This window comes from Haliotis rufescens, unplaced genomic scaffold (assembly GCF_023055435.1).
Source record: "Haliotis rufescens isolate VD_foot unplaced genomic scaffold, xgHalRufe1.0.p SCAF_1, whole genome shotgun sequence".
Taxonomy (NCBI): Eukaryota; Metazoa; Mollusca; class Gastropoda; order Lepetellida; family Haliotidae; genus Haliotis; species Haliotis rufescens.
Genome location: NW_025963779.1, coordinates 89389271 through 89415684, shown reverse-complemented (window position 1 = coordinate 89415684; position 26414 = coordinate 89389271). Strand labels below are relative to the sequence as shown.

General features: G+C 41.6%; 2 protein-coding genes across 2 annotated transcripts; one reads left to right on the top strand and one right to left on the bottom strand.

The window, feature by feature from the left end:
* The first annotated feature begins 1066 nt into the window (after window positions 1-1066).
* Window positions 1067-13575, top strand: LOC124134201 (6-pyruvoyl tetrahydrobiopterin synthase-like). Its single transcript, XM_046498919.2, has 7 exons — window positions 1067-1186; window positions 2356-2443; window positions 7211-7290; window positions 7766-7788; window positions 10247-10303; window positions 10631-10701; window positions 11624-13575. Exons 2-7 carry the CDS (start codon window positions 2370-2372, stop codon window positions 11763-11765), a joined length of 447 nt encoding a protein of 148 aa, XP_046354875.1. The 5' UTR covers window positions 1067-1186; window positions 2356-2369; the 3' UTR covers window positions 11766-13575.
* A 5190-nt stretch (window positions 13576-18765) lies between these two features.
* LOC124134260 (6-pyruvoyl tetrahydrobiopterin synthase-like) lies at window positions 18766-24505 on the bottom strand. The gene is made up of 7 exons (XM_046498986.2): window positions 24430-24505; window positions 23475-23562; window positions 22839-22918; window positions 22334-22356; window positions 21657-21713; window positions 21306-21376; window positions 18766-18990 (listed from the first exon to the last, which is right to left on the bottom strand). Exons 2-7 carry the CDS (start codon window positions 23546-23548, stop codon window positions 18819-18821), a joined length of 477 nt encoding a protein of 158 aa, XP_046354942.1. The 5' UTR covers window positions 23549-23562; window positions 24430-24505; the 3' UTR covers window positions 18766-18818.
* Between the last annotated feature and the right edge of the window lie 1909 nt (window positions 24506-26414).

Below are 26414 nucleotides of genomic sequence, written 5' to 3'. Positions count from 1 at the left end.
TTTGTCTCATTGCCCTGTTTTCGTCCGTTTCGTATTTCGTGCAATTTTATACATCTAGTTTCGTACGTAGAGCATAATGGAGATCACCGTCGAAGGGGACGGTCGCACGTAACATCGCTCAGAGAAACGTGCTACTTATCTCATGATCTATACAGCTGTACAACTTGAGAAAGTACCTCCTAACAACTGAGCATCACAGGAAAACAATACCGTGAAAACGAAGTTTCTTGGAAAGTGAGTTTAATGTTGTAGTTTTTGGTCGGAATCTGTAAAATGATATCTTACCATCTATTGTGTTAACAACCCAACTCAATTTAACGATGGAGCCTTTACCAGAGACGCACATTGAGCGCTCGGGTACCTTTTGCCAACAATAGAAGAATCCGACGAGGTCTACAGTGCACAGCCCAGCGATGAACAGGACAAAGCCATGTATCTGGAGATACTTAAACACTTAAAAAACTTAAACACAAAGAAAAGCGATCATTCATGGAAAGCCTACTTAGTTTTTACGACAAAAGCATGAATGAGTTACGTCCGAGAGAGCTTGTATGATTATACAAAGGATAATTGTGACAACTTTCCAACAGGATCGCTTTTCAAACGACGAAATACAAATGGCGATGTTCATAATGCCCTCGATAAATGTGCACAAGATGTATGTAATCTTTTTTTCACTTCATTTAAGGAGGTGTACCAGAATGTGTTCCCTGGACTAAAGTACTCCGAAATATGTCTTTGTTAGCTGTACCTTCGAATGACAACAGACTGTCGTCATATAGATGGAATATTGCTGAGTGCGGCGTTAAACAACAATAAAAAAACAAAAACAAATCTTACAGAGTGTACAAAGATTAAGTTTCGCGGATCTACACAGACTGCATACTTAATCGTTAACACAACCAGTTGCAGACAACGATACGAATCAGTGATAATGCAGTACAAAAGTGAGCGCTAATGTACGCCCACGCTAGCATCAGCCAATCAGGCAACAGTACTTCGCTTTTTGGTGTTTTAGATGTGTGGACCTAACGTAAATGAAGTGCTTGGTTAACCAATGAATTGCCACGGAATCACTTGTGATATGTTCATATGGGGGATTAAATTTAAACACATTTCATTTAGCGTTGTAACTGCATTAACACTGTCCAGTAGCGCCACACATCTCGACGACCGAGGCCAGAAGGTACGTGTACGTTGACCACTTGGTCGAAACACTGGACATAGCGTGCTGCAGGCGTTCTGTAGAGGCCACACAATATAGTTAATATTGAGCAAGACTGACCACTTGCTTAACATGTTGGGTGCTACATGATGTACTGTAGGAGAAAGATAGCCTCATTAATATTTAACACGTGAACAATGGCTGGTCATTCTCATGCATTGGCAATTTATATTAACATGTTTGGCGCTTTGAGTGTGCCGCCCTGCTCACTGATTGTATCCGTCTTCTTTACCTGACACCTACATCAGGTGGCACAGGTGGTGGGCCCAGTCGTCTGAGGCGCCACAGTTCGTATGTAGAGTCACCTCTCGTATGTGAGTCTTTTATCAAGGGTTCCAATTCCAAAACATATTATTTGTGTTAAATCTATAGATAGTGTTGCTACATGATGTACTGAGAAAAATAGCCTCATTAATATTTAACACGTGAACATCTACCTGAGCTCGTATGTTAATAAACTATTACTTGCTGTCACTCGCACATTACTGTTAACGAAATACAGCTTTCTAAATTAACGTCTGTATAAGTAATTTTGTTCTTATTTGGAACATTTGTTGTTCGGCAACCTGCTGTTTTTGTGAATATTATTCATGCTAAGGCCACGTTGATCCTTTGGTGAAACTTGAATAGTTTAACATGTTTATATAGTGCAGTACAATCACTGGATTGTCTGACCCAGATTGTTTACAGACTGCCGTCATGTAGCTAGGATGTTGCTGAGTGCGGCGTTAAACAACAAACAATGAAAGTACAACCACTAATGGGAAATTAACGAAGCCACTTTCACGTCCGATTGACAGTGGTTAATGACAGACCAAATTCAAGATCATAATAATTGTTATTGTGATTTGGTCATTATTTCAAAGTCTGCGTAAACTCGTGGTAATAATCTACAGAGCCACCACAGTTTCGTTTCGGAAGTGACGTCACCATCTTCATCTCTCCTATCACCAACTTAGCACAAGATTTCTCTCGCTCATGAGTGTGATCTGATTGGACGACTACTTTAGCGGCATGTCTTTTGACCATTGTTCATAACGAAGCTTGGTGGAGATTCCGTGCAGGGTATGTGTCATAATAGAATATATAAAACCCTGGAAAATCGAGGATGGTCTACTTCTCTCTTGCAGGACGCCAGGTAACAATGGAGCGGAGCGAGAACAGAACTGTTTACATCAGCAGAACGGAAACATTCAGCGCCGGACACAGGCTCTTCACGTAAACTTCAAAACGTCTTTTTAGTTAGTGGCAATAGTAAACTGGTCATAGTGCCCATAGGAGATAGTCACTGTGTTTTGAATCATTTCGTGTATAAATAAATGTGGCAATTGTGAGTGGGCGAGCTTTTATGCTACGTTAGTAAAATTCCCGCCATATGACGGTCTTCACACTTCGAAGCCATATGTGGAATCGAACCCAAGCTAACGATTACTTGTGTCGCCCCACCGCCACCAAAACAGGATTATGAGGACCTGACACACTGACGTAACGGCTGCCTTATTGGTGTTATACGTCACTCACATACAGAGGTAACGGCTGCACAATGAGCGTTAAACGTCACTCACACACTGACGTAACGGCTGCACAATGAGCGTTAAACGTCACTCACACACTGACGTAACGGCTGCACAATGGGTGTTAAACGTCACTCACAAATTGACGTAACGGCTACACAATGGGTGTTAACGTCACTCACACACTGATGTAACGGCTGTCCAAAGAGTGTTAAACGTCACTCACACACTGATGTAACGGCTCCACAAAGGGTCTTAAACGTCACTCACACACTGTCGTAACGGCTGCACAATGGGAGTTAAACGTCACACACACACACTGATGTAACGGCTGCCCAAATAGTATTAAACGTCACACACAAATTGACGTAACGGCTGCACAATGGGTGTTAAACGTCACTCACACACTGATGTAACGGCTGTCCAAAGAGTGTTAGACGTCACTCACACACTGATGTAACGGCTGTCCAAAGAGTATTAAACGTCACACACAAATTGACGTAACGGCTGCACAATGGGTGTTAAACGTCACTCACACACTGATGTAACGGCTGTCCAAAGAGTGTTAAACGTCACTCACACACTGATGTAACGGCTGTCCAAAGAGTGTTAAACGTCACTCACACACTGATGTAACGGCTGTCCAAAGAGTGTTAAACGTCACTCACACACTGATGTAACGGCTGTCCAAAGAGTGTTAAACGTCACTCACACACTGACGTAACGGCTGCACAAAGGGTCTTAAACGTCACTCACACACTGTCGTAACGGCTGCACAATGGGAGTTAAACGTCACACACACACACTGATGTAACGGCTGCCCAAAGAGTATTAAACGTCACACACAAATTGACGTAACGGCTGCACAATGGGTGTTAAACGTCACTCACACACTGACGTAACGGCTGTCCAAAGAGTGTTAAACGTCACTCACACACTGACGTAACGGCTGTCCAAAGGGTGTTAAACGTCACTCACACACTGACGTAACGGCTGCACAAAGGGTGTAAACGTCACTCACACGTTAGCTGTGTGATTACTGCTAGCACCATACTTTCACATATACACCACACTAAAGACAAAATAATTTGATTAATTTTTAAACTTATATACACAAAGAAAAAAGTTAAGCGCACCCCTATTTCTGAACCATGACAAATGGCAAAAGTCATGGCATGGGATGACTGACCACATGAGCTGGGCGATACCAATATCATCGGATAGAACAAACAATTGACAACAAATAAAGAAAATATTGGTGAGTTGTGATTTAAATTTACTGACAAAAACATCATGGTAACACAGGTATTGTTCTTGACCTTAGACAATACCTCAAAAAGGTATGAAGCTGAAGGATTAAGTAAACGAGTTACGTTTGATGTTTCATAAAGTCTCTACTTGACATGACACGTGAAACAGATCAGTAGCGGGTATAACCGCCACATGCAAGGATGACGCATTCCACCCTACGCCTCATGCTTCCAGTCAGACGTTGGATCTGTTGATGGGTCAACAACAACAACTCCTGGTGCAATGCTGCTTCCAGTTGGAGTCAATCTTGCACAGGAGGATCTCGTGCCTGTATGCGCCGCCCCAGAATATCCCAAACATGTTCAAGGGGTTTCAAATCTGGGCTCATTACTGGCCAGGGTAGATTCGTTATTGCATTGGCCCTCATGTAATCCACGACTGCATGCGAACGATGAAGCCTGGCATTGTCATCCATGTACTGAGGTCGAGTAGCAAGAGGGTGGTTGTCAAAATGATGAACGACGACGTCCGGATGTACTGAGTCCCTGTTAAGTTGCCCTTATGGTGACCAAATCCACCCTGCAATCATGAGAGATACATCCCCCAAACCATTACCGAGCCCCCGCCGTATGCAACAGTCGGTTCAATGTTCCTGGCGAAGTAGGCCGTGTTCTGGTGCCCCCAAACTCTCGTTCTTCGACCTGTGACGTGGAGGAGAAAGAGACTTTCGTCTGACCAATGGATCCGTTCTCAGATTCCAGTTCTGTCGCGCAATACACCATGCTAAACGAGCAGCTTTATGGCGATCTCTCAACAAGGGACGCTTTATGACTCGTCTAGCCCTCAGTCCAGCTGCTTTCAGGCGGTTCCTGACGGTTCTGGTGCTGAAACGACGATTGGGCAACCACAGCTGTTTCAGACGAATACTTGTTAAAAAGGGTTCTCGGCAGATAAGACGAAGAAGGTCCCTGTCTTCGCGATGTGTCGTCACAGGAGGACTTCCGGATCTTGGACGGTCCTGTACATCACTGGTCTGAGCATGTTTCTCGACTAAACGGCTTACGACAGTGTGATGATACCCTAAATTTCGACCAATGGCATTACAAGGCATTCCTGAGTTATGCATGCTGATTATTTGCCATCTTGTGGCGTTTGATAATCGCCTTCGAGCCATGGTCACACAATGTCATGGAATAACTGTTTAAAACCGAGCTTAAGAAAGCAATTTTAACGTTTGGATATACTGCTTTTAGATATACTCGAGGGTAGTTTGATGCACGGGCATACCATGCATGGCACGTGAGCTTTCGTCACGCATGACAGATAACATCATCTCGAGAAAACAAATTCTTCCCGTAATTATATCTTTCATGACTGTTACAAATATTGGGACCAAACAATAATGAAATATAAAGCTTTGTTCACCTCAGTAAGACATTGTAATCAACCAACTCTGAAATACAGAGAAAACAACAAACATTTTTATCATTTGATCATTTTATTCTGAAAGGACGTTCAATAATGAGTGTGTCCACCTTTAGCAGTGACGACTGCATTCACTCTCTGGGTCATGGATCGGTATAACCGTTGGAACACCTCTTTTGGCAAAGAAAACCAATGTTTTTGAACGGACTTCCAGAGCTCCTCACTCGATTTTGGCATGTCCTTGGCAACACGTTTTCCGATCAAGTCCCAGATATTTTCAATAGGATTCATGTCTGGGGAGTTCCCAGGCCATGGTAATACTTGTACTCCCTTTCTTGCCAAGAAATGTTGGGTAGATCTTGAATTGTGTTCTTGAGCGTTGTCAGTTTGAAATATGAAGCCCTTGTCTGGAAACATGAGACAGTTGCCATGTTCTACAATATCATTGATAATGTAGTTTTGATAACGTTCACTATTCAATGTCCCGTGGACTTTCTTGAGGACTCCTGGACCATTTTGTGAAATAACCCCCCAAACATGAACCTGGGGTGGGTGTTTGACGGTGGACTGAACACATTGTTTACTGAATCTTTCATGAATAAATCTTCGAACCTTCATACGTCTGCGATTACTGAAACACCTGAAGATGGATTCATCTGAAAATAACACCTTCTTCCACTGTGGCAGACCAAAACGTCGAACCTGTTTTGCCCATACAAATCTGTTTTTACGTTGACGTTTATTCAAGAGGGGTTTACGGAAAGGCACATAGCATTTTAGACCAAAGAGCATAAGTCGTCTTGAGATTATCATCCTACTGATTGTTCTACCCAGTGATTGCTTTAATTTTCCATGAAGAATGTTGAGCGTTGCATACCTATCTCTTAGACATGCTTTGCGGATTATTCTGTCTTTTCGTACAGAAGTACATTTCGGTCTGCCAGATCTTACACGGTCGTTAACGCTGCCTGTTGTCTTGTACTTTTGATAGAGTTTTATCATTCCTATAATTAACACCCTACATTCGTATTCTCTTCTCATTTCTTTTCACAGTCTTCCATGGAAACCCCAAATCTCTCATGGTTACAATTTGCCTCCTCTCATCTAAAGTCAGGTTACGTCTCTTTCTCGCTGCCATCCTGCATTACAAATTAAATCAAATAAATTATAACATAATTAACTAGAAGTTGAAATGATTTGCAGAGTCTTATCTCTAGAACATTGATTTTGGCAGATATTATTTTGCAAAAAGCACATTGTATCGAAAAACCCTATTAAACTGCATTTACAGTTAACATTTTTCTCAAAATCATTTTGTCAGACACATTATTAGAGGCCAAAGGTTAGCTACAAAGATTACTGAAGAGAAAAGATGTTAACTTACCCTTTGATGCTGCAAACAGTCTTCTCCGTACTTCTGACGACTGATAGGTAACACATTGAAAAGTGGATACAAAACTAAATATACATGTAAAGTTGGCAAATTTCGGTTAAGTTTGGTACATTTGCCTATAAGGTTAGTATGCATATCTAAAAAAAACCAATAGATTGGAAAATAAAATAATCTAAGTATCAAAATACAGTACTTAACTTTAAGAAAGTGAAGTGAACAAACTTTTGGGATGCAGCTGTATTAGGGTGTGCTTAACTTATTTCTTTATGTATAATAACTTCTTAAAATAGTTAAAGAACATCCAATTCTTTCATATGACTATAGTTAACTGTCTTGATTAACGAGGTTTCACTACTCATGTAAACATTCAAACCATTGTCTGAATAAATACTTCTTCCATAGTGAACAGCTGACAGATGTGGAAAATGAGAAAATATTTGGAAAATGCAGTTCCGTAAATGGTCATGGCCACAACTACAAAGGTAAGATCAGTACAAGGGCTAAGTGACATGCATAATGTGTCGAAAGAAATGTCAGAAACAAATGAGATAAAGAACAAAATAGCAATAATTTTGTTTCATGTAAGATGCCTTTAAGATGATGACCAAGAGCACTGTAATTCTGGTGGAAGTTGCAGAAACAGCCTTTATGGATACATAGTGTAACATTAGTTCCTTCTAATAAATACAACTTTTGTTGTGTTTTTTGTTGATGTTTTTGATGTTTTGTTGTTGTTTGTTTGTTTTGTTTGTTTTTTGGGGGGAGGGGGTGGTATCGCGATGGCGGCTAATTATATTCTTTTATTTTACACCGATGTAACTATCATGTTGATGTTCAATTTGGCATCCATAATATTTCAGCCATATCGCGACAACATTCTGTTTTAAATTACATCAGTAGGATTGCTTGACTTACTCAATGTAATTGTGCTCTACATTTCCCTCGTTTTGTTCACAGTTCGTGTGACGCTGCGTGGACCGGTGAGTAGAAAACATTCCTTCCACAAACTGACCATTGTCCTGCCTAGGATATCACATTGAATCATACACATACAAATTAATGCTTCCTTCCACAAACTGACCATTGTCCTGCCTAGGATATCACACTGACTCTCACACATACAGATTAGTGCTTCCCCCACTGAACATCTGGAACACCGTTTCTGCCTTGATCAGACCCTGACTGGGTAGGAGATTCTCACCACAATATGCAATGCCTGTGTCTTCAAGTCTTAAATGCCCGTGTGCTGATGTCTTCAATGGCCATGCCTTCAAGTTCAATGTCAATGTCCTCAAGTCTTCATCGACCATGCCGTCATGTCTTGTATGCCCATGTATTCACTTCTCCAATGACAACATCTTCACGTCTTAAATGACCATGCGTCACACCTTCAATTGACCATGTCCTCATGTCTCCAATGACCATGTCCTCGTGTCTCTAATGTCCATGTCCTCAAGTCTTCAATGTCCATGTCCTCAAGTCTTCAATGACCATGTCCTCGTGTCTCCAATGTCCATGTCCTCGTGTCTCCAATGTCCATGTCCTCAAGTCTTCAATTACCATGTCCTCAACCCTCCAATGACTATGTCCTCAAGTCTTCAATGACCATGTTATCAAATCTTCAATGTCCATGTCCTTAAGTCTCCAATGACAATGCCCTCAAGTCTCCAATGACTATGTCTCAAATCTCCAATGACCGTGCCCTCAAGTCTCCAATAACTATATCTCAAATCTTCAATGTCCATGTCCTCAAGTCTCCAATGAACATGTCCATATGTTTCCAATGTCCATGTCCTCAATTCTCCAATGACGATGTCCTCAAGTCTCCAATGATCATATCCCTATGTCTTCAATGACCATGTTCTCAAATCTCTCATGTCCATGTCCTCAAGTCTCCAATGAACATGTCCATATGTCTCCAATGATCATGTCCTCAAGTCTCCATTGAACATGTCCATATGTCTCCAATGTCCATGTCCTCAAGTTTCCAATGACGATGTCATCAAGTCTCAAATGACCATGTCCTCAAGTCTCCAATGACTATGTCTCAAATCTCCAACGTCCATGTCCTCAAGTCTCCAATGAACATGTCCATATGTCTCCAATGTCCATGTCCTCAAGTTTCCAATGACGATGTCATCAAGTCTCAAATGACCATGTCCTCAAGTCTCCAATGACTATGTCTCAAATCTCCAACGTCCATGTCCTCAAGTCTCCAATGAACATGTCCATATGTCTCCAATGCCCATGTCCTCAAGTTTCCAATGTCCATGTCGTCAAGTCTCCAATGACTATGTCTCAAATCTTCAGGGCCATGTCCTCAAGTCTCCAATGAACATGTCCATATGTCTCCAATGTCCATGTCATCAAGTCTCCAATGATTATGTCCATATGTCTCCAATGACCATGCCCTCAAGACTCCAATGACGATGTCATCAAGTCTCCAATGACCATGTCCATATGTCTCCAATGACCATGTCATCAAGTCTCCAATGACTATGTCCATATGTCTCCAATGACCATGCCCTCAAGTCTCCAATAACCATGTCCATATGTCTCCAATGTCCATGTCCTCAAGACTCCAATGACGATGTCATCAAGTCTCCAATGACTATGTCCATATGTCTCCAATGACTATGTCATCAAGTCTTCAATAACCATGTCCATATGTCTCCAATGACCATGTCCTCAAGTCTCCAATGAACATGTCCATATGTCTCCAATGTCCATGTCCTCAAGTTTCCAATGACGATGTCATCAAGTCTCAAATGACCATGTCCTCAAGTCTCCAATGACTATGTCTCAAATCTCCAACGTCCATGTCCTCAAGTCTCCAATGAACATGTCCATATGTCTCAAATGCCAATGTCCTCAAGTCTCCAATGAACATGTCCATATGTCTCCAATGTCCATGTCCTCAAGTTTCCAATGTCCATGTCATCAAGTCTCCAATGACTATGTCTCAAATCTTCAGGGCCATGTCCTCAAGTCTCCAATGAACATGTCCATATGTCTCCAATGTCCATGTCATCAAGTCTCCAATGACTATGTCCATATGTCTCCAATAACCATGCCCTCAAGACTCCAATGACGATGTCATCAAGTCTCCAATGACCATGTCCATATGTCTCCAATGACCATGTCATCAAGTCTCCAATGACTATGTCCATATGTCTCCAATGACCATGCCCTCAAGTCTCCAATAACCATGTCCATATGGCTCCAATGTCCATGTCCTCAAGACTCCAATGACGATGTCATCAAGTCTCCAATGACTATGTCCATATGTCTCCAATGACTATGTCATCAAGTCTTCAATAACCATGTCCATATGTCTCCAATGACCATGTCCTCTAGACTCCATTGACGATGTCATCAAGTCTCCAATGACCATGTCCTTATGTCGTTAACGTTCATGTCTCCAGTTGTATGTTTCAGGTTCATCCAGTCACGGGGATGGTCTTCAACCTTACCACACTAAGACGCCTTATGACTGTAAGCATATGCATGTAGAAATGTGTCAGTTTATGTGTAGATGGGCATGTGTGCATATGTTCAGCTATGCATGTGTATTTTCGCATGTTTTGAACTGTAATGTGTCATGTTTGTAAATGTGTCTCTGTATTTTTGTGTATCGGTAAAAGTGTCTTTGTAAAGGTGTGTTTCTCTATTGATGTACTTTTAACTGTGTTTCTATAACTGTATGTCGTTCTAATGCTATGTTAACAATCGTAATAGTCATCCCTTATCTATCATTGGTAAGGGACGAGTTACTTTTCAGAAAACCGTATAAACAGGATTATGATTCAGTTATGATTCTAGGAATGCATCATGGATGTCCTCGACCACAAGAACATCAACGTCGACGTCCCCCACTTCCGGGATACGGTCACGTGAGTAGACTAACCCAGTCTTGAGATGTACAGCCAGTATTGGACTCAATTAAGTAGAATGACTTCTGAGCAGAAAATGGACAATTTATGGACCACAACCTTTTTGTTTTAGTGCAATTGTGTCGTTTGTGTATAGGTCCTTATACCGTTGCTTCTCCGTCAATGGGATCTATATCGAAACGTCGCGATTACATTAAAATATAGAAGTTGTTACCAATTAATTGTGTTTACCCTGTCACCAATCTAACATTTCGTCAAGAGTGTAGACCAGTTACAGGCACTTTTTGTTCCCATCGTGTCTGTAAACTACAATTACAAAACTATATTACAAATTATTTCCCTGACATAGACAAATGATTCAATCTCAATTATCAGTAAATGTTTGATCGAAGCGTGAAACACAGACGCTTGTAATAGTGTTTTTTTCAGGTCATCGTATCCCAATTGCTCATGATGTCAATAACGAATGTCTGGTTCAGACTTAATTATTTACCGTCATACTGCTGGAATATTGCGTTAAACAACAAACACACACGAAAAATAACATGTGAAAGGAGTTCTCGGAAACACAGAAGGCCCCCTTAGTTTTATTGCTCGACACTGAGAGAAAGAAATGCAATTTAATGCGTATTTAAGAGGAAGAAATGATATAATATGTTACCTCAAAAACAATAGGGCATCGAGCGTCCTTATTTCTAAAAATATAATCCTAAAAGACATTTTCTTTTTGCTCATTATGTCGGTCATAAGTATCTTGCTGTTTTTCATGTGCTCAAATATAATTCTCACTGATCCGTTGATGACATGTCATGACTTATAAGAATTCTCTGTGGCGATCTTTTCGCTAGTGACTGGTTACCATTGTTATTATTAACTCTGCCATTGCATTAGTTTATCATATTGTACATCGATTTAATTGTAGAACCTCGGAGAACATTGTCATCTTCATCTGGAATCAGTTGAAGAGCAAGCTCGATGACGATCTCCTGTATGAAGTGCACATGCAGTTCAGCGAGAGACACACGGTCACGTATCGCGGGGAGAACGCGGTCGTGCACTGGTAGTTACATTAGCCGACCCTGAAGCTGATCGCGAGACACACGGGCACCTGCCGCGGAGAGAACGCGCACGTCCGCGCAAACTTGTATCTTCTACCCTGCACTCCATCGCATTTACGTTGTACGAATATATATTCAACATACCCAGTCTGGAACCCAACAAAGTACATTATTGATTTGTGTGTGTTTTTCTTTCTACTCTCACTGACAAAGGAACACAAAATATACATTTCATTTGATAGGGATGTTTCCATACGATCAGCAAAGAAAACAACTTTGGAAAGATGCAGACGAACTCAGTGGTCTGATGAACTGTAATTGCAGATTTGCACCCCTGTTCCATGCCAGAATCCTTTAAATTTTGGTTCGAGTCCCACTTTTGATCTTTGGTCTGTCAGAACCATACGCGTGCAAGTGGATTCAACCAAGAAGTCTACGACCCGCATCACATTGTAGTTTCCGTCTTATGTCAAAGACCGCTGTTATTAAGTAAAAATGGATCAAAAAAACATTCTTAAACTTGTAACAAAAAACATAGCTATTTGGATACAACCAGACTGATTGGTATTGCTAATATAGGGAAATGATTTTAGGTTTATTTCCATTTAGTGTTGTAACTGTATTAACACATCTCCACGACCGAGGCCAGAAGGTACGTGTATGTTGACCACTAGGTCAAAACACTAGACATAGCGTGCTGCAGGCGTTCTGTAGAGGCCACACAATATAGTTAATATTGAGCAAGACTGACTACTTGCTTAACACGTTGGGCGCTTTGGGTGTGCCGCCCCGCCCACTGATTGTATCCGTCTTCTTTACCTCACACCTACATCAGGTGGCACAGGTGGTGGGCCACGTCGTCTGAGGCGCCACAGTTCGTATGTAGACTTGCGTCCCTTAGTTGAGTTGGGTTCGTGGATGCCACAGCACACCGACCTATTCCATACAGGAATAATCTTATCAACGTCACGTTTGTCTGCAATGCACGCTCGTTGTTATATATAAATATTACTTTTATTCCTCCATATGAGAGTACAAAAACATGTTGTAAGTTAACGGTGAAGAGGAGAGATTTTACATCAATTGGGAGTCACTTTGGAAGTTGTGCATATCATATAGTCTGGTTATCACAGATATTGGGAAGAGTTCTTGATCGTCATTGGACAGGGTAACAGGAGGCTGACAGGACAGGAGGCTGACAGGACAGGAGGCTGACAGGACAGGAGGCTGCAGACAAGCTCAGTGTCGGATCTATCTTGGAGTTGGACGAGTTCCACAGGACCAGTGTTGATGAGGTCTCACATTGACACTGGGCGTATGTCAGAAGATCGGCGTTGTGTTGATATCGAAAATATGACAGACGCTTTTTTCAAACATGGAGATCTACTGTAGATGTATCAAGCAAATGCGAATATTAAAGATGTTTTAAAATGCAAATATGCGCAGAAAATGATTTAACTGCTGTAAATATAAGAAAATGCAGAAATCTTCAACACAATTTAGATGCAGCTGACACAGATTAATGGTTAACGTTGGCAGGCACAAAACAAATACCAAAATGTTTAAGATTATGTAGACAATGTTCCTTAAATGTCTTCGAAGAAGAATTTCCATTTTTATTTGTATGTTGTAAAAATGATAATTTAAGGACAAATATGTTGAAAAAAATACTATGTACATCCAAATAAATACGAGTTTATCTCATTAATATCACATGTGAGCAGAACGGCTATACGACATCTATCTGTATTTATATACCATGCCATGCTATTAAAAATGAATCCTTGTAACCGCTTCCACATTGTCATGTATTCTGTACTATGGACCTGTGGCCTTACAGTTATATATGAATAAACTGAATTGAATTCAGATTTCTGGGTTAACATATTGTTTCAATTTGGGAATCGACAGGAAACAACGCCCAAAACAAGATTTCAACCGGATTATTATCGGTAAATAAAACGGACAATTCTCAGTGAATGTATAGTTTAACATCAATGTCCTGTGTCTATCATCGTTAGGATACGTACTTTACAATGATGTGAATTATTGAAGATATATATTTCAAACGAGGACGCTTGCTAGACTTTACTTGCCACTTGCGTGTGCTTCAGTATTACAGTTAATATTACAAACACTGAATACCGGCACGTTGATGGGTGTAAGGATAAGATATATGGATGAACAACTTCTTAATTACAATTAGGAGCGACGTTTCGGTGTAGGTTCTAACACTGTTACCAAGCAAGATTCAATACGCTTAGAGTAATAAGGCGTACGACATATAAAATTTTAGCGCCTCAAAAGCTGTTTCGGTCGTAGGGAACTGGGAATGAAAAACAAGTGCACACTCATCCATTGAGAATGGTAACAATAAGATCTCATGGTCACATTTTAGCTATTAGTTATTTTAGTTATTTCAGAATTTTAGATATTATTTACATTGTGTGCTTTTAAACTTCATAATAATCAAATCAATGATGATGATGACGATGACGACTACGATGATCATGATCATCATCATATGTGTAGAATCCCTCTAATCTACCCATGTCCTTACCACATACACATTTGGTTTGGTTGCAACAGAGTTGCGTCAATGCCAGTAACCTAATGTCGTGGGTTTGAATCCGGGTTCGCCCTAACTGACAAGGTTTGTCAGCACCATCAACAAGTTGGGACGTCTAGCATTCATCATTTCGTGCTTTCCTCCCGCATAAAGCTAACACGCCGTGGTACACTGAACTATACTATTCAAAGCGGCGTTAAACTCACTCTCTCACTCACTCACCTCCAACATCCAGCTAGTCTCCTTCCTACGTTAGTTATTTTTTAACGTCCTGTTACAGCCAGTGTTCGCAATTCCCTTGTTCTCTTCATATCAGATCCAGCGTTTCATCCTTCTAATCCTGCGTCTCTTTGTTTAACGCAACAGTCAACAATTGTCATTCATATTTGAGTTGATTCGTATCAGCCTTTGAAGTTCGAATGAATGATTATCAACACATTGAAGGGTGATGCAATTACATTTCACTTCAGTGACATATTCTGTATTTTATTCGCACCCATTCTTTGATGTTTGCGGCGATACCTTTTAATTTCTCACAAGCATGAGACAGAAGGTCAGTGACTGTCAACTTCGCTTCAAAGCATAACTGATATCAAAATACACCACTGCATCGTTTACTGATTGAATGGGATGAAAGTGAATGTCCATTAAGCAGTGATATGTTGGAATGACTTTGGTTTCTAATGGCCATTGTGTTGGCACCTGTCACAAACACATGCAAAGGCAAGACAACTGGTCACCTGAAAAAAAACACTCGAGCATATGGTACAAGTCAAAATAGGGAATTGCATCAGACATCATTTTTGTCACTGATGCGTCAAATTTGGAAGTGTCCTCCACATGCCTACGTTATAACACTTTGAAAGCTTTACTGAGGCCTTGGTTCTTGTAACTGCGATCAAACAGCTTCCGAGCAAGGGTCTTATGACGCTCTTTGAAATATTGGTGGAAAGAATGTACCTCAAAAGTTGTGAAATATTTACACCAAGGGCTGGACCTGCAGGAATCCTGCTCGACCTAAAGGTAAGCTGACTATTGGAAAGATTGAGTCATCTCTCTGGTTCAAGTTCAAGTGGCTAAATCAGTGGAAGAGAATTTCGTGGTTATTGAACGATATCAGATCATCGATATACCTAAAACTTATCTTAAACCTCTTGGCTAAATTCCCTTATTTTCACTTTGCCAATCTGAGCAGAAATTCGGATTTATATGCATGAAGAAAAGAGGTGAGGTGAAATGGGGTTTAACGTCGCGTCCAAGATTATTGCGCTTATATAGCGACGTGCATGTACGTGTGTGTGTTTGTGTGGCTGCTTGTACTAGTCCGAACTCATGCCGATTTATAGTGCTAGCTCACTGAGATACCATGCCGCAGTTAAACATGAATACCCCACTCAGACACAGTATACTGACTCCGAGCCGACCAGTCCTTGTTTTAGCCCCTTAATGCCGAGCGCCAGACAGGGTAACAACAAGTACCATCTGTTAACGTCTTTTGGTATGACGCGGCCGGGGATCGAACCCCGGACCTTCCGCTCTCCGGGCGGACGCTCTACCACTAGACCACGGAGGCGGTCATGAAGAAAAGATCAGCGACAAGGGAAGCACAATTGGTGTCCATGGGGATGCCTACTTCTTGCCTAAATGTCTTACCCCAAATATTGCATAGATTTGAAGGAAGTCCTAAATTTCACAAATCGTTTTATCAGTAATCTTTAAACGGAATTTGATTTCATTTTTGACACATTGTTCTGAACCTCTGAAAATAGATATGTAACTGTATCTATGGTCACCATGTTTTGTAACAAAAGCCCAAAGGATCAAGGAATGAAGTTTTTCCTTCAATGCAATGTTGTGACCATGGGTCCGCGTACAAAACAACATAGCGAAATACATGCACAGACGTTAAACTAATCTCTGTTTTAGACTCATCTGTTTGAACATAGAGGACTGACCATAGTCACGAGTTATTCATGAATATTCTTTGTTTGTTTGAACAATTATTATGGTTGATGGGTTAAAGGCTTCATAGTCAAACTGTCAGTGCCAAAGAATACTCAGTCTGGAACATCCCAGTTGCCCAAGATTATTCTAAATATCGAAGTCAATCCTGTTTATAGGTAAATGTCGTTTGTTTGTTTGTTTGCTTGTTTGTTTGTTTGTGTGTTTGTTGTTTAACACCGCACTCAGAATTATTCCAACTGTATGACGGCGGTCTGTAAATAATCGAGTCTTGAAAAGAAAATCCAGTGATTGAGATCATGAGCATCGATCCAAGCAATTTGGATATGATGACATGTATCAACCAAGTCAGCGAGCCTGACCACACGATCCCTCTTACGACAAGCATAGTCTCCTTTTACGGCAAGCATGGGTTACTGAAGACCTATTCTACCCCGGATCTTCACGGGTCGGTAAATATCGTAATCGGATGAATTGACATTGTTGACATTGTCTGAACGCTGTCGTACAGGTTCGTAACAGTCCTACGGATCGGGAAAGGTCCAGAGAGGTCGGCCAAGCACTCCCGACAGTATGGTGTGTCCCGTCTAGTTGGATTACAATCGTGACTATGTCGTGACAGATTCTGCTGTATTGGATCAAAATCGTAACAATTTCCTGTGTTGTCGGGACGGTGTCCTGTGGATCGGGACGCTGTCGTGATGAACGGGCATGAATTGTTTATTGCCGTGGCTTGTCGATTGAGTCCAGATTGCGTCCAGATCTTGCCGAATGCGAACCGTCTTTGTCGGTTCACTGTCCGGTCACTGTCTGATCTCTGTCGGATCGCATTCGGGAGAATCGGGACGCTGTCGGGACAGAGTCGGTCGTTTTTTACCATGCGGAAGATACAAATCGGATCAGATTCGGATTGGGAACTGGAGAATCGGGACGAAACGGCTCAATCGGGATCTGATTGTTTGTTAATTACAGGATCTTGATCAGACTTTTGACAAATTTAAATCGGGAATGGTCCTATCAAGAACGGCAGTAAAAATCCTGAATGTGTGACTGAGCCCTAATGCCAGGGTACCGTTCCACAAATCGATCTCAGCGCTACGACCATCAAAGGCCAGTGGTGAAGTATGGGAGCTACGATCACCTTAGCGCTAAGATGGCTTTGTGAAACTGGGCCCTGGACCCCACTTGCCACAGTAACCATGAACAGTATTTAAACCATTTTGCAATCCTCTTATACTTTGAGGTGAGGTGAGGTGAAATTGTGTTTAACGTCGCGTCCAAGATTATTGCACTTATATAGCAACGTGCGTGCACGTGTATTTGTGTGTGTGGCTGCTTCTACTAGTCCGGACTGATGCCGATTTATAGTGCTAGCTCACTGAGATACCATGCCGCAGTTTAACATGAATACCCCACTCAGACACAGTATACTGACTCCGAGCCGACCAGTCCTTGTTTTAGCCCCTTAATGCCGAGCGCCAGACAGGGTAACAACAAGTACAATCTTTTAACGTCTTTTTGTATGACGCGGCCCGGGATCGAACCCTGGACCTTCCGCTCTCCGGGCGGACGCTCTACCACAAGACCACGGAGGCGGTCTCTTATACTTTGACTAAACAGAGTCATCTATAGATATTACTTAAACAGGACCACCCGATTCTTTCATATTACTACAGTTAATCTGTTATGGCATTTCATGGCATGGTAGATAGTAATATGAAGCAATCGGGTTGTCAATGTTTTTAGTAGTTTATAAAGGGATCACTGACAATCAGTGACGACACGAGGTGTTCATGTCACGTGTTCTGTTATTAGATACGAATTGCGTATCATACGTGCTCAACTTTTTAGATCTCCAAATTCGTTTTAGTTAATCGCACATGTGACTCAAGATATTCTAGTGGACATTTAGTTAGGTCACGATACGATAAATGAAACCTCCATACCAGACAAGATTATTTCACTTTCACTGCATGCACGTGGGTGTGTGGCTTCTTGAACTAGTCCGGACTGCCCACTGACTCCAATCTGACCAGTCCTTGGGTTGTCCCCTGACATGTTGACGTCAGGCCATGTACCAACAATGCGGTCAGGGGATTGAACCACCGACCTTACGCTCTCCGGGTGGACGCTCTATCCACTACACCACGGAGGCGCTCAGGGGATCGAACCACCAACCTTACGCTCTCCGAGTGGACGCTCTATCCACTACACCAGGAAGGCGCTCAGGGGATCGAACCACCAACCTAACGCTCTCCGAGTGGACGCTCTATCCACTACACCACGGAGGCGGTCTAAAGGACATGAATGTAAACATGGTATGATTAGCTGGGGAAAAGAGTTTTCATGTAAGAAAAGTTAGTTGCGACATTTAGACAAAGAGGAAGTTCTGTTGGTTCATAATAGGCTTCCTTCATGACGAACATAATGAACAATTTACGAGCGTCTCATTTTCTAATATTTATTATCGATTTATCAAATTCTGAACATTCGATCAAAGAATAACCATGTGCTGTGTTTGTTGTCTCTCAAGAGGCAATTTCACAAACAGGTAAACAAACATGTCCGAAGCCACTCTTCTCGCCAAAATACACTGCAGAAGCTTCGTCTATCTCCTTAACCTCTACAGCATTCAGTAGGTTGGCAGGGAGACGATCGGACATTTGTTTCCAAATGTACAAAGCGACATTCTCCGACGAACTGTGAAAGAGAAGGATTATACACAGGGTGATTCAACAAACAAACGATTCACAACAATTGTCTTAAAAGGGAATCAGTGATTTTGATGGCCATCAAACCAGTACCAGCCCTGAAAACATTGACACTGTACACAAACTAGTGATGGAAAACCGCCGTATTACTCTCCGTGAGCTAGAAGAAACAACAGGCCTATCATTTGGATCCATACATAATATAATTGATGGCAAACTCCACATGTCCAAAGTGTGTGCCAGATGGGTCCCGAGAATGCTTACAGATGACATGAAGCTATCAAGGGTCACCATCAGTGGAGCCTTGCTAACTCGGTACAACGCCAACCCAGATGATTTTCATTTTAGGATTGTAACCAGTGATGAAACCTGGGTTTATAATTATGATCCGGAGAGCAAACAGGAGTCGATGGAATGGAAACACGCCACTTCTCCAAAGACAAAGAAGTTCAAAGCCACCAGATCCACCAAGAAGGTTATGATGACCATCTTCTGGGACAGCAAAGGAGTGATTCACATCGACTACCTGCCCCATGGCACCACAATGAATGGGGAGTATTACGCCAAGTTATTGAAGCAGGTGCGCCAATCCATCAAGGTGAAACGCCGTGGAAAATTCCGTCGTGGGATTATGCTTCACCAGGACAACGCACCAGTCCACACTAGCCGTGTTGCAATGACAGCTGTGCAAGAATGTGGCTACGAACTCCTCCCTCACCAACCCTATTCTCCAGACCTAGCCCCCAGTGACTTCCACCTCTTTCCCAGGCTGAAAAAACACCTCCGGGGCCGGAGATTTAAAGATGATGATGAGCTAACTGCTGCTGTGGGGGGTACCAGAGGGTTAGGGGACCAGAATGTTGACTTCTACCGATCGGGCATCAGTGACTGGCAAACTAGGTGGAACAAGTGTGTGGAGTTGGGAGGGGACTATGTTGAAAAATAAAGTAGTAACAATCCAATTCTTTTATTTTTTCTGTGTGAGGCTCAAAACTTTTTGATATCCCCTCGTATGTCACCTTAGTAACAACACTGAAGATGCCTTCAGTTGTTTACTCAGGGGATTAATCCCTGACAAGTATTTATTGTGATGAATAGGGCCGAGGGCAGCTGGTGTTTTTTCACCCAAACAAGATGTTAGTAATAAAATTCTAATAAACTGATCTTTAATTGTTATCTAAATTATTTACAATGTCAAGATGAAGGGTCGTTTCACATCACATTTAACGATGTGTGCAATGTTGTTATTTTTGTGCGATTACAAGTTTTACCCCAAAACATATCACTGTCATTTTAGCTATGCTTGATAGATGGAGTCTTCCAAGTTCCCCATGTACCATGACATTTTGAGATTTCTTTTTCTTAATGATAAAAGATATTTTAGAAAACGTAAATGGACACCTTCTACAGTTCAGATGTTTTCAAATCACCATACTTTGCATCCGTTGAGAAGAACTGGTATAACTATACTGTCAAAAAGCCGCAGTTGACATTTAAGTGATAAATTTAATTTCCGTCATTGGCATAAAACATAGAATATAGATAAACGCAGCAAACACACCAGCCAATGTAAACAGTAGATAGCAGGTAGCTTTAGGCCACGCCCCAAATAGGTTTGTTTAAAAAAAACTTTTTCGGTGCGTGTGATTTCACGCTTCGATCAAAGATTTACCAATAATTAAGATTATATCAATTGTCTAGGTCAAGAAGCCATTTGTAAGTTATTTTGTAAATGTAGTTTTCAGACATGGTGGGAACAAAACGTGCCTTTAACTGGACTTTTGTTTACATTCTTGACGAACTCTTATTTAGGAATTTCGTAGAAGTTGACGGATGTCAAGGCACAATGTATGGGTTACAGCTTCTTTATTTTAATGTAATCGCGACGTTTTGGTAGAGATCCTGATAACGGTGAAGAAACGGCATAAGGACCTTTACACAAACGTCACGATTGCAGTAAAACAAAGAAGTTGTTGTCCATAAATTGTATCTATATATCACTCTTGATTTTAGGATCGGCGAAAAGTTAGTAAAAATAGGTAATACAACTAGAACGCGAAAGACATTACATAGTACAGGCTCGACAACTTTAGTTTGAAATACTCATACAGTCTAAATAGTGAGGTAGTAAATTGTGTCGAGCGCTGCTTTGCACAGTGTATCACAGTGTGGACTTTAACCACTTTAAACCAACGAACACGGGTAACTTGATGACAGATCAGGGACACCGTGTGGTCAGAAGTCATTGTACTTAATTGAGTCCAATACTGGTTGTGCATCTCAAGAATGGGTTAGTCAACTCACGCGACCGTATCCCGGAAGTGAGGGACGTCGACGTTGATGTTCTTGTGGTCGAGGACATCCATGATGCATTCCTAGAATCATAACTGAATCATAATCCTGTTTATACGGTTTTCTGATAAGTAACTCGTCCCTTACCAATGATAGATAAGGGATGACTATTACGATTGTTAACACAGCATTAGAACGACATACAGTTATAGAAACACAGTCAAAAGTACATCAATAGAGAAACACACCTTTACAAAGACACTTTTTTACCGATATATACAAATACAGACACATGCATCGTTGAACATATGCACACATGCACACCACACACATACAGACACATTTCTACATGCATATTCTTACAGTCATAAGACGTCTTAGTGTGGTAAGGTTGAAGACCATTCCTGTGACTGGATGAACCTGAAAAATACAACTGGACATGGTCATTGAAGACTTGATGATATCGTCATTGGAGACATATGGACATGTTCATTGGAGAATTTAGGACATGGACGTTGAAGATTTGAGACATGGTTATTGAAAACTTGATGACATCGTCATTGGAGAATTGAAGACATGGACGTTGAAGATTTGAGACATGGTTATTGTAGACTTGAGGGCATGGTCATTGGAGACTTGAGGACATGGACGTTGAAAATTTGAGACACGGACATTAAAGACTTGAGGACATGGTCATTGGAGACTTGAGGAAATGGACATCGAAGACATTAGAACATGGTCACGGAATAAATGAGGACATGGACATTGAAGACTTGCGACGTAGTCATCGGAGAATTGGGGACATGTTCATTGTAGATTTAAGGACATGGTCAATTGAAGGTGTGACACATGGCCATTGAAGACGTGAAGATATGGTCATTTAAGAATTGGCATATAAGACATGATGGCATGGTCGATGAAGACTTGAGGACCTAGACATGGGAGCTTGAGACATTGACATTGAACATTGACATGGTCGTTGAAGACTTTGCATATTGAGGTGAGAATCTCCTACCCAGGAAGGAATGTTTTCTACTCACCGGTCCACGCAGCGTCACACGAACTGTGAACAAGAAGAGGGAAATGTAGAGCACAATTACAATACGTAAGTCAAGCAATCGTACTGATGAAATTTGAAATAGGATGTTGTCGCGATATGGCTGAAATATTACGGATGCCAAATTGAACATCAACATGATAGTGTACATCAACATCGGTGTAAAAAAAAAGAATATAATTCTCCGCCATTGCGATACCACCCCCTCCCCCAAAATAAATATATAAAAACTAAAAGAAAATATAAATAAGATGTTTGAAAAAATCAAACTCCAAAAGTTGTATTTATAAGAAGGAACCAATGTTACACTCGGTATCCATTAAGGTCGCTTCTACAACTTCCATCAGAATTACAGGGCTCTTGATCATCATCTTAAAGGCATTTTACATGAAACACAAAAATAGTGCTACTTTGTTCTCTATCTGACTTTTTCCTGACATTTCTTTCGACACATTATGCAAGTCACTTAGCTCTTGTACTGATCTTACCTTTGTAGTTGTGGCCATGCCCATTTACTGCGGTGCATTTTCCAAATATTTTCTCATTTTCCACATCTGTCAGCTTTTCACTACGGAAGAAGTATTTATCCAGACAATGATTTGAATGTTTACATGAGTAGTGAAACCTTGTTAATCCAGACAGTACAGTTCCCAGTGAAATCGAATCATTAGACCGGAAAGAAATGTTCTTTAACTACTTTTAGAAGAATATATAATTTACAAATTAATCACATTATTTTGTCGCTAGTGTGGTGTAGATATGAGAGTGTGGCACTAGCAGTACCAGCAGTGCAGCTACAGTGAATGTCAGATGTCTAAAGCAGCCATGACTTCAGTTTCTAAACAAACAGTACTTCTTATCAGATCCTCATAATTCTGTTTTTGGTGGCCGTGGGGCGACACGGGTAATCGTTAGCTCGTCACAGCGAAGACCCGGGTTCGATTCCACTTATGGCTTCGAAGTGTGAAGACCGTCAATATTACTAACGCAGCATAAAAGCTCACCCACTCACAATTGCCACATTTATTTATACACGAAATGATTGAAAACACACAGACTATCTCCTATGGGCACTATGACCAATTTACTATTGCCACTAACTAAAAAGACGTTTTGAAGTTTACGTGAAGAGCCTGTGTCCGGCGCTGAATGTTTCCGTTCTGCTGACGTAAACAATTCTGTTCTCGCTCCGCTCCATTGTTACCTGGCGTCCTGCAAGAGAGGGACAGACCATCCTCGATTATCAAGGGTTTTATATAGCTCCATTCTATCAAGACAAATACCCTGGACCAAATGTCCACCAAGCTACGTCATGAACCATAGTCGAAAGACACGCCGCTAAAGTAGTCGTACAATCAGATTACACTCATGAGCGAGAGAAATCCTGTGCTAAGTTAGTGATAGGAGAGATGATGATGGTGACGTCACTTCCGAAACGAAGCTATGGTGGAGAATATTTATTAATTCAACAGGGTGGAGATATAATACATTGTTTTATCAAGGAAGAGTATAGACTTTTACCGCGAGGTTATGCAAACGTTGAAATAAATACCAAATCAAAATACCAATTATTATGGTCTTGAATCTCCTCCATAATAAACCACAGTCAATCGGACGTGAAAGTGGCTTCATTAATTTTCCCATAAGGGGTTGTACTTGTTTTGTTTGTTGTTTAACGCCGCACTCAGAGTTTAGGTAAATGTCAGCCATTGTTCACATGTAAATATTAATGAGGCTTATTTTTCATACAGTACATCACGTAGCAACAATATCTGTAGATTTTAAACAATAAATAGGTAATGGGATTCGAACCCACGGTAAAAGACTCACATACGGGAGGTGACTCTACATACGAATTGTGGCGCCTTAGACGACTGGGCCCACCACCTGTGCCACCTGATGTAGGTGTGAGGTAAAGAAGACGAATACAATCAGTGGGCGGGGCGGCACACCCAAAGCGCCCAACATGTTAAACAAGTAGTCAGTCTTGCTCAATATTAACTATATTGTGTGGCCTCTACAGAACGCCTCCAGCACGCTATGTCTAGTGTTTTGACCTAGTGGTCAACATACACGTACCTTCTGGCCTCGGTCGTCGAGATGTGTGGCGCTACTGGACAGTGTTAATGCAGTTACAACACTAAATGAAAATTGGGCCTACATTTATACCCCCATAAATATTTTGCAAGCGATTGTAAAATAGCTTGGGGTGGCATGCGTTGCATTAGGGCTCACTTTTGTAATATATTATCACTGATTCGTATCGTTGTCCGCAGCTGTTTGTGTTAAGTATGCAGTGTTTGAAGTTATTATTGTTGACGTATATAATTGTTCTGTGCGTTGCCGGATGATTAAACGTAAACACCAGTGCGCCCACGGTGTAGATCCTTAGTCTTTACACTCAGATAATCACACCACGAACACTGATGGGCCAATCATTCAGGTTGCATCCAAATAACTTTGTTTATTCACACGTACTTCAAAGGACACACATTTAGTAAGCAAGGTCATGTGGAAACACTGTTGTATATTGTATCTGTATCATACAATCCAGCTTAGCGACAGTTCATGAATACAGCCATGAGTGCTACTGCTTATGCCACGGTAAAAGACTGGTTTTCTGGCGCCCACAGGCTCAATAGGAGGGCTTTTACTTTGACTTTGTAGTAAATTTGAATATCGGTGGGGTGGGGTGGGGTGGGGTGGGGTGGGTTTTAACGTCACGTTCAAGATTGTTGCACTTTTATAGCGAATATGCCGAGACTCAGTGCTACCTATCGGAACATCGCCATAGGACGTATACACAGAGGGGAATCGCGGTCTTCTGTTGCACGCCACTTCAACGTCCACTACAGCACCATTTGCCGCCTTTGGGACCGATACACACAGTTCAGTTCCACTGCAGACCGTCCGAGAACCGACCGACCAAGAGTTACCACCCCTGCACAGGATCCCTACATTCGACTGTTCCACCTATGTCATCGCAATGCCAAAGCTACGGAGACTGCAGGACGCATCCCTGGTTTGAGGAGGATATCGGACGAGACTGTCAGATCTTCACGACGCTGGAATCCGACCTAGAAGACCAGTTATCGTCCCTGTTTTTCAACAGATCCATCGACAACGACGCTTGCGTTGGTGCCATACCTTACAGCCTTAGAATTTTAGAAACTGGAGACGAGTGTGGTTTCGCGATGAGTCACGATTTCTTCTTCACCGGCGAGATGGAAAACAACGTGTTTATCGTCGTCGAAATGAGCGTTTTGCCCCAAATTGTGTACGTGAATTCGAAAATTCCGGTTGCGGTAGTGTCATGGTGTTGGGGCCATATCCTACACCAGGAGATCTGCCTTGGTTGTGGTTCAGGGACATTTGACAGCAAATCGCTAGATGAATCAAATTCTTCAACCTCACCTTCTTCATATCATTGACCGCCAGAGGGAGCTGTTTCAACAGGACAACGCTCAACCGCACTCAGCTCGTGTCACGGTAGACTACCTTCATAATGCCAACATCAAGGCCTTGTCCTGGATCTCCAGATCACAACCCAATCGAAAACCTCTGGTATGAACTCGATCGACGTGTATGTCAACGTCAGAACACGCTGCAGACACTCCAACAACTGGCCAACGCGTTACAAGCAGAATGGCGCAGAATTCCACAGGACAGAATTCGTACACTTATCCAGTCAGTGCCTAGGAGATGCAGAGCCGTGATTGCTGCCCGGGGCGGTCACACGAGATACTGAGTTCAGCGCCACCTTGTGGCCTTCTGTGTCATGATAATAAACAGTTTTCAAAGCTTTGTACAACGACAACATGTGACTATCGAGCTTCAAAATTTCATATTTGTATCTATGATATTAAATATATCGACTTTATTAGGTACAATGAATTTACTAAAAATCTACCTGTACGTTTCTCTTTTTGAAGAGTGTATGTTTTATACATTTGTGAGACATTTACCTTCATAACTGTGTCCATGTTGATGGTTACAGGTACCAAAGATTTCCTGATTATCTTGGGTGCTTAATTTGCCACTGTAAAATGAATACTTGTTAATAA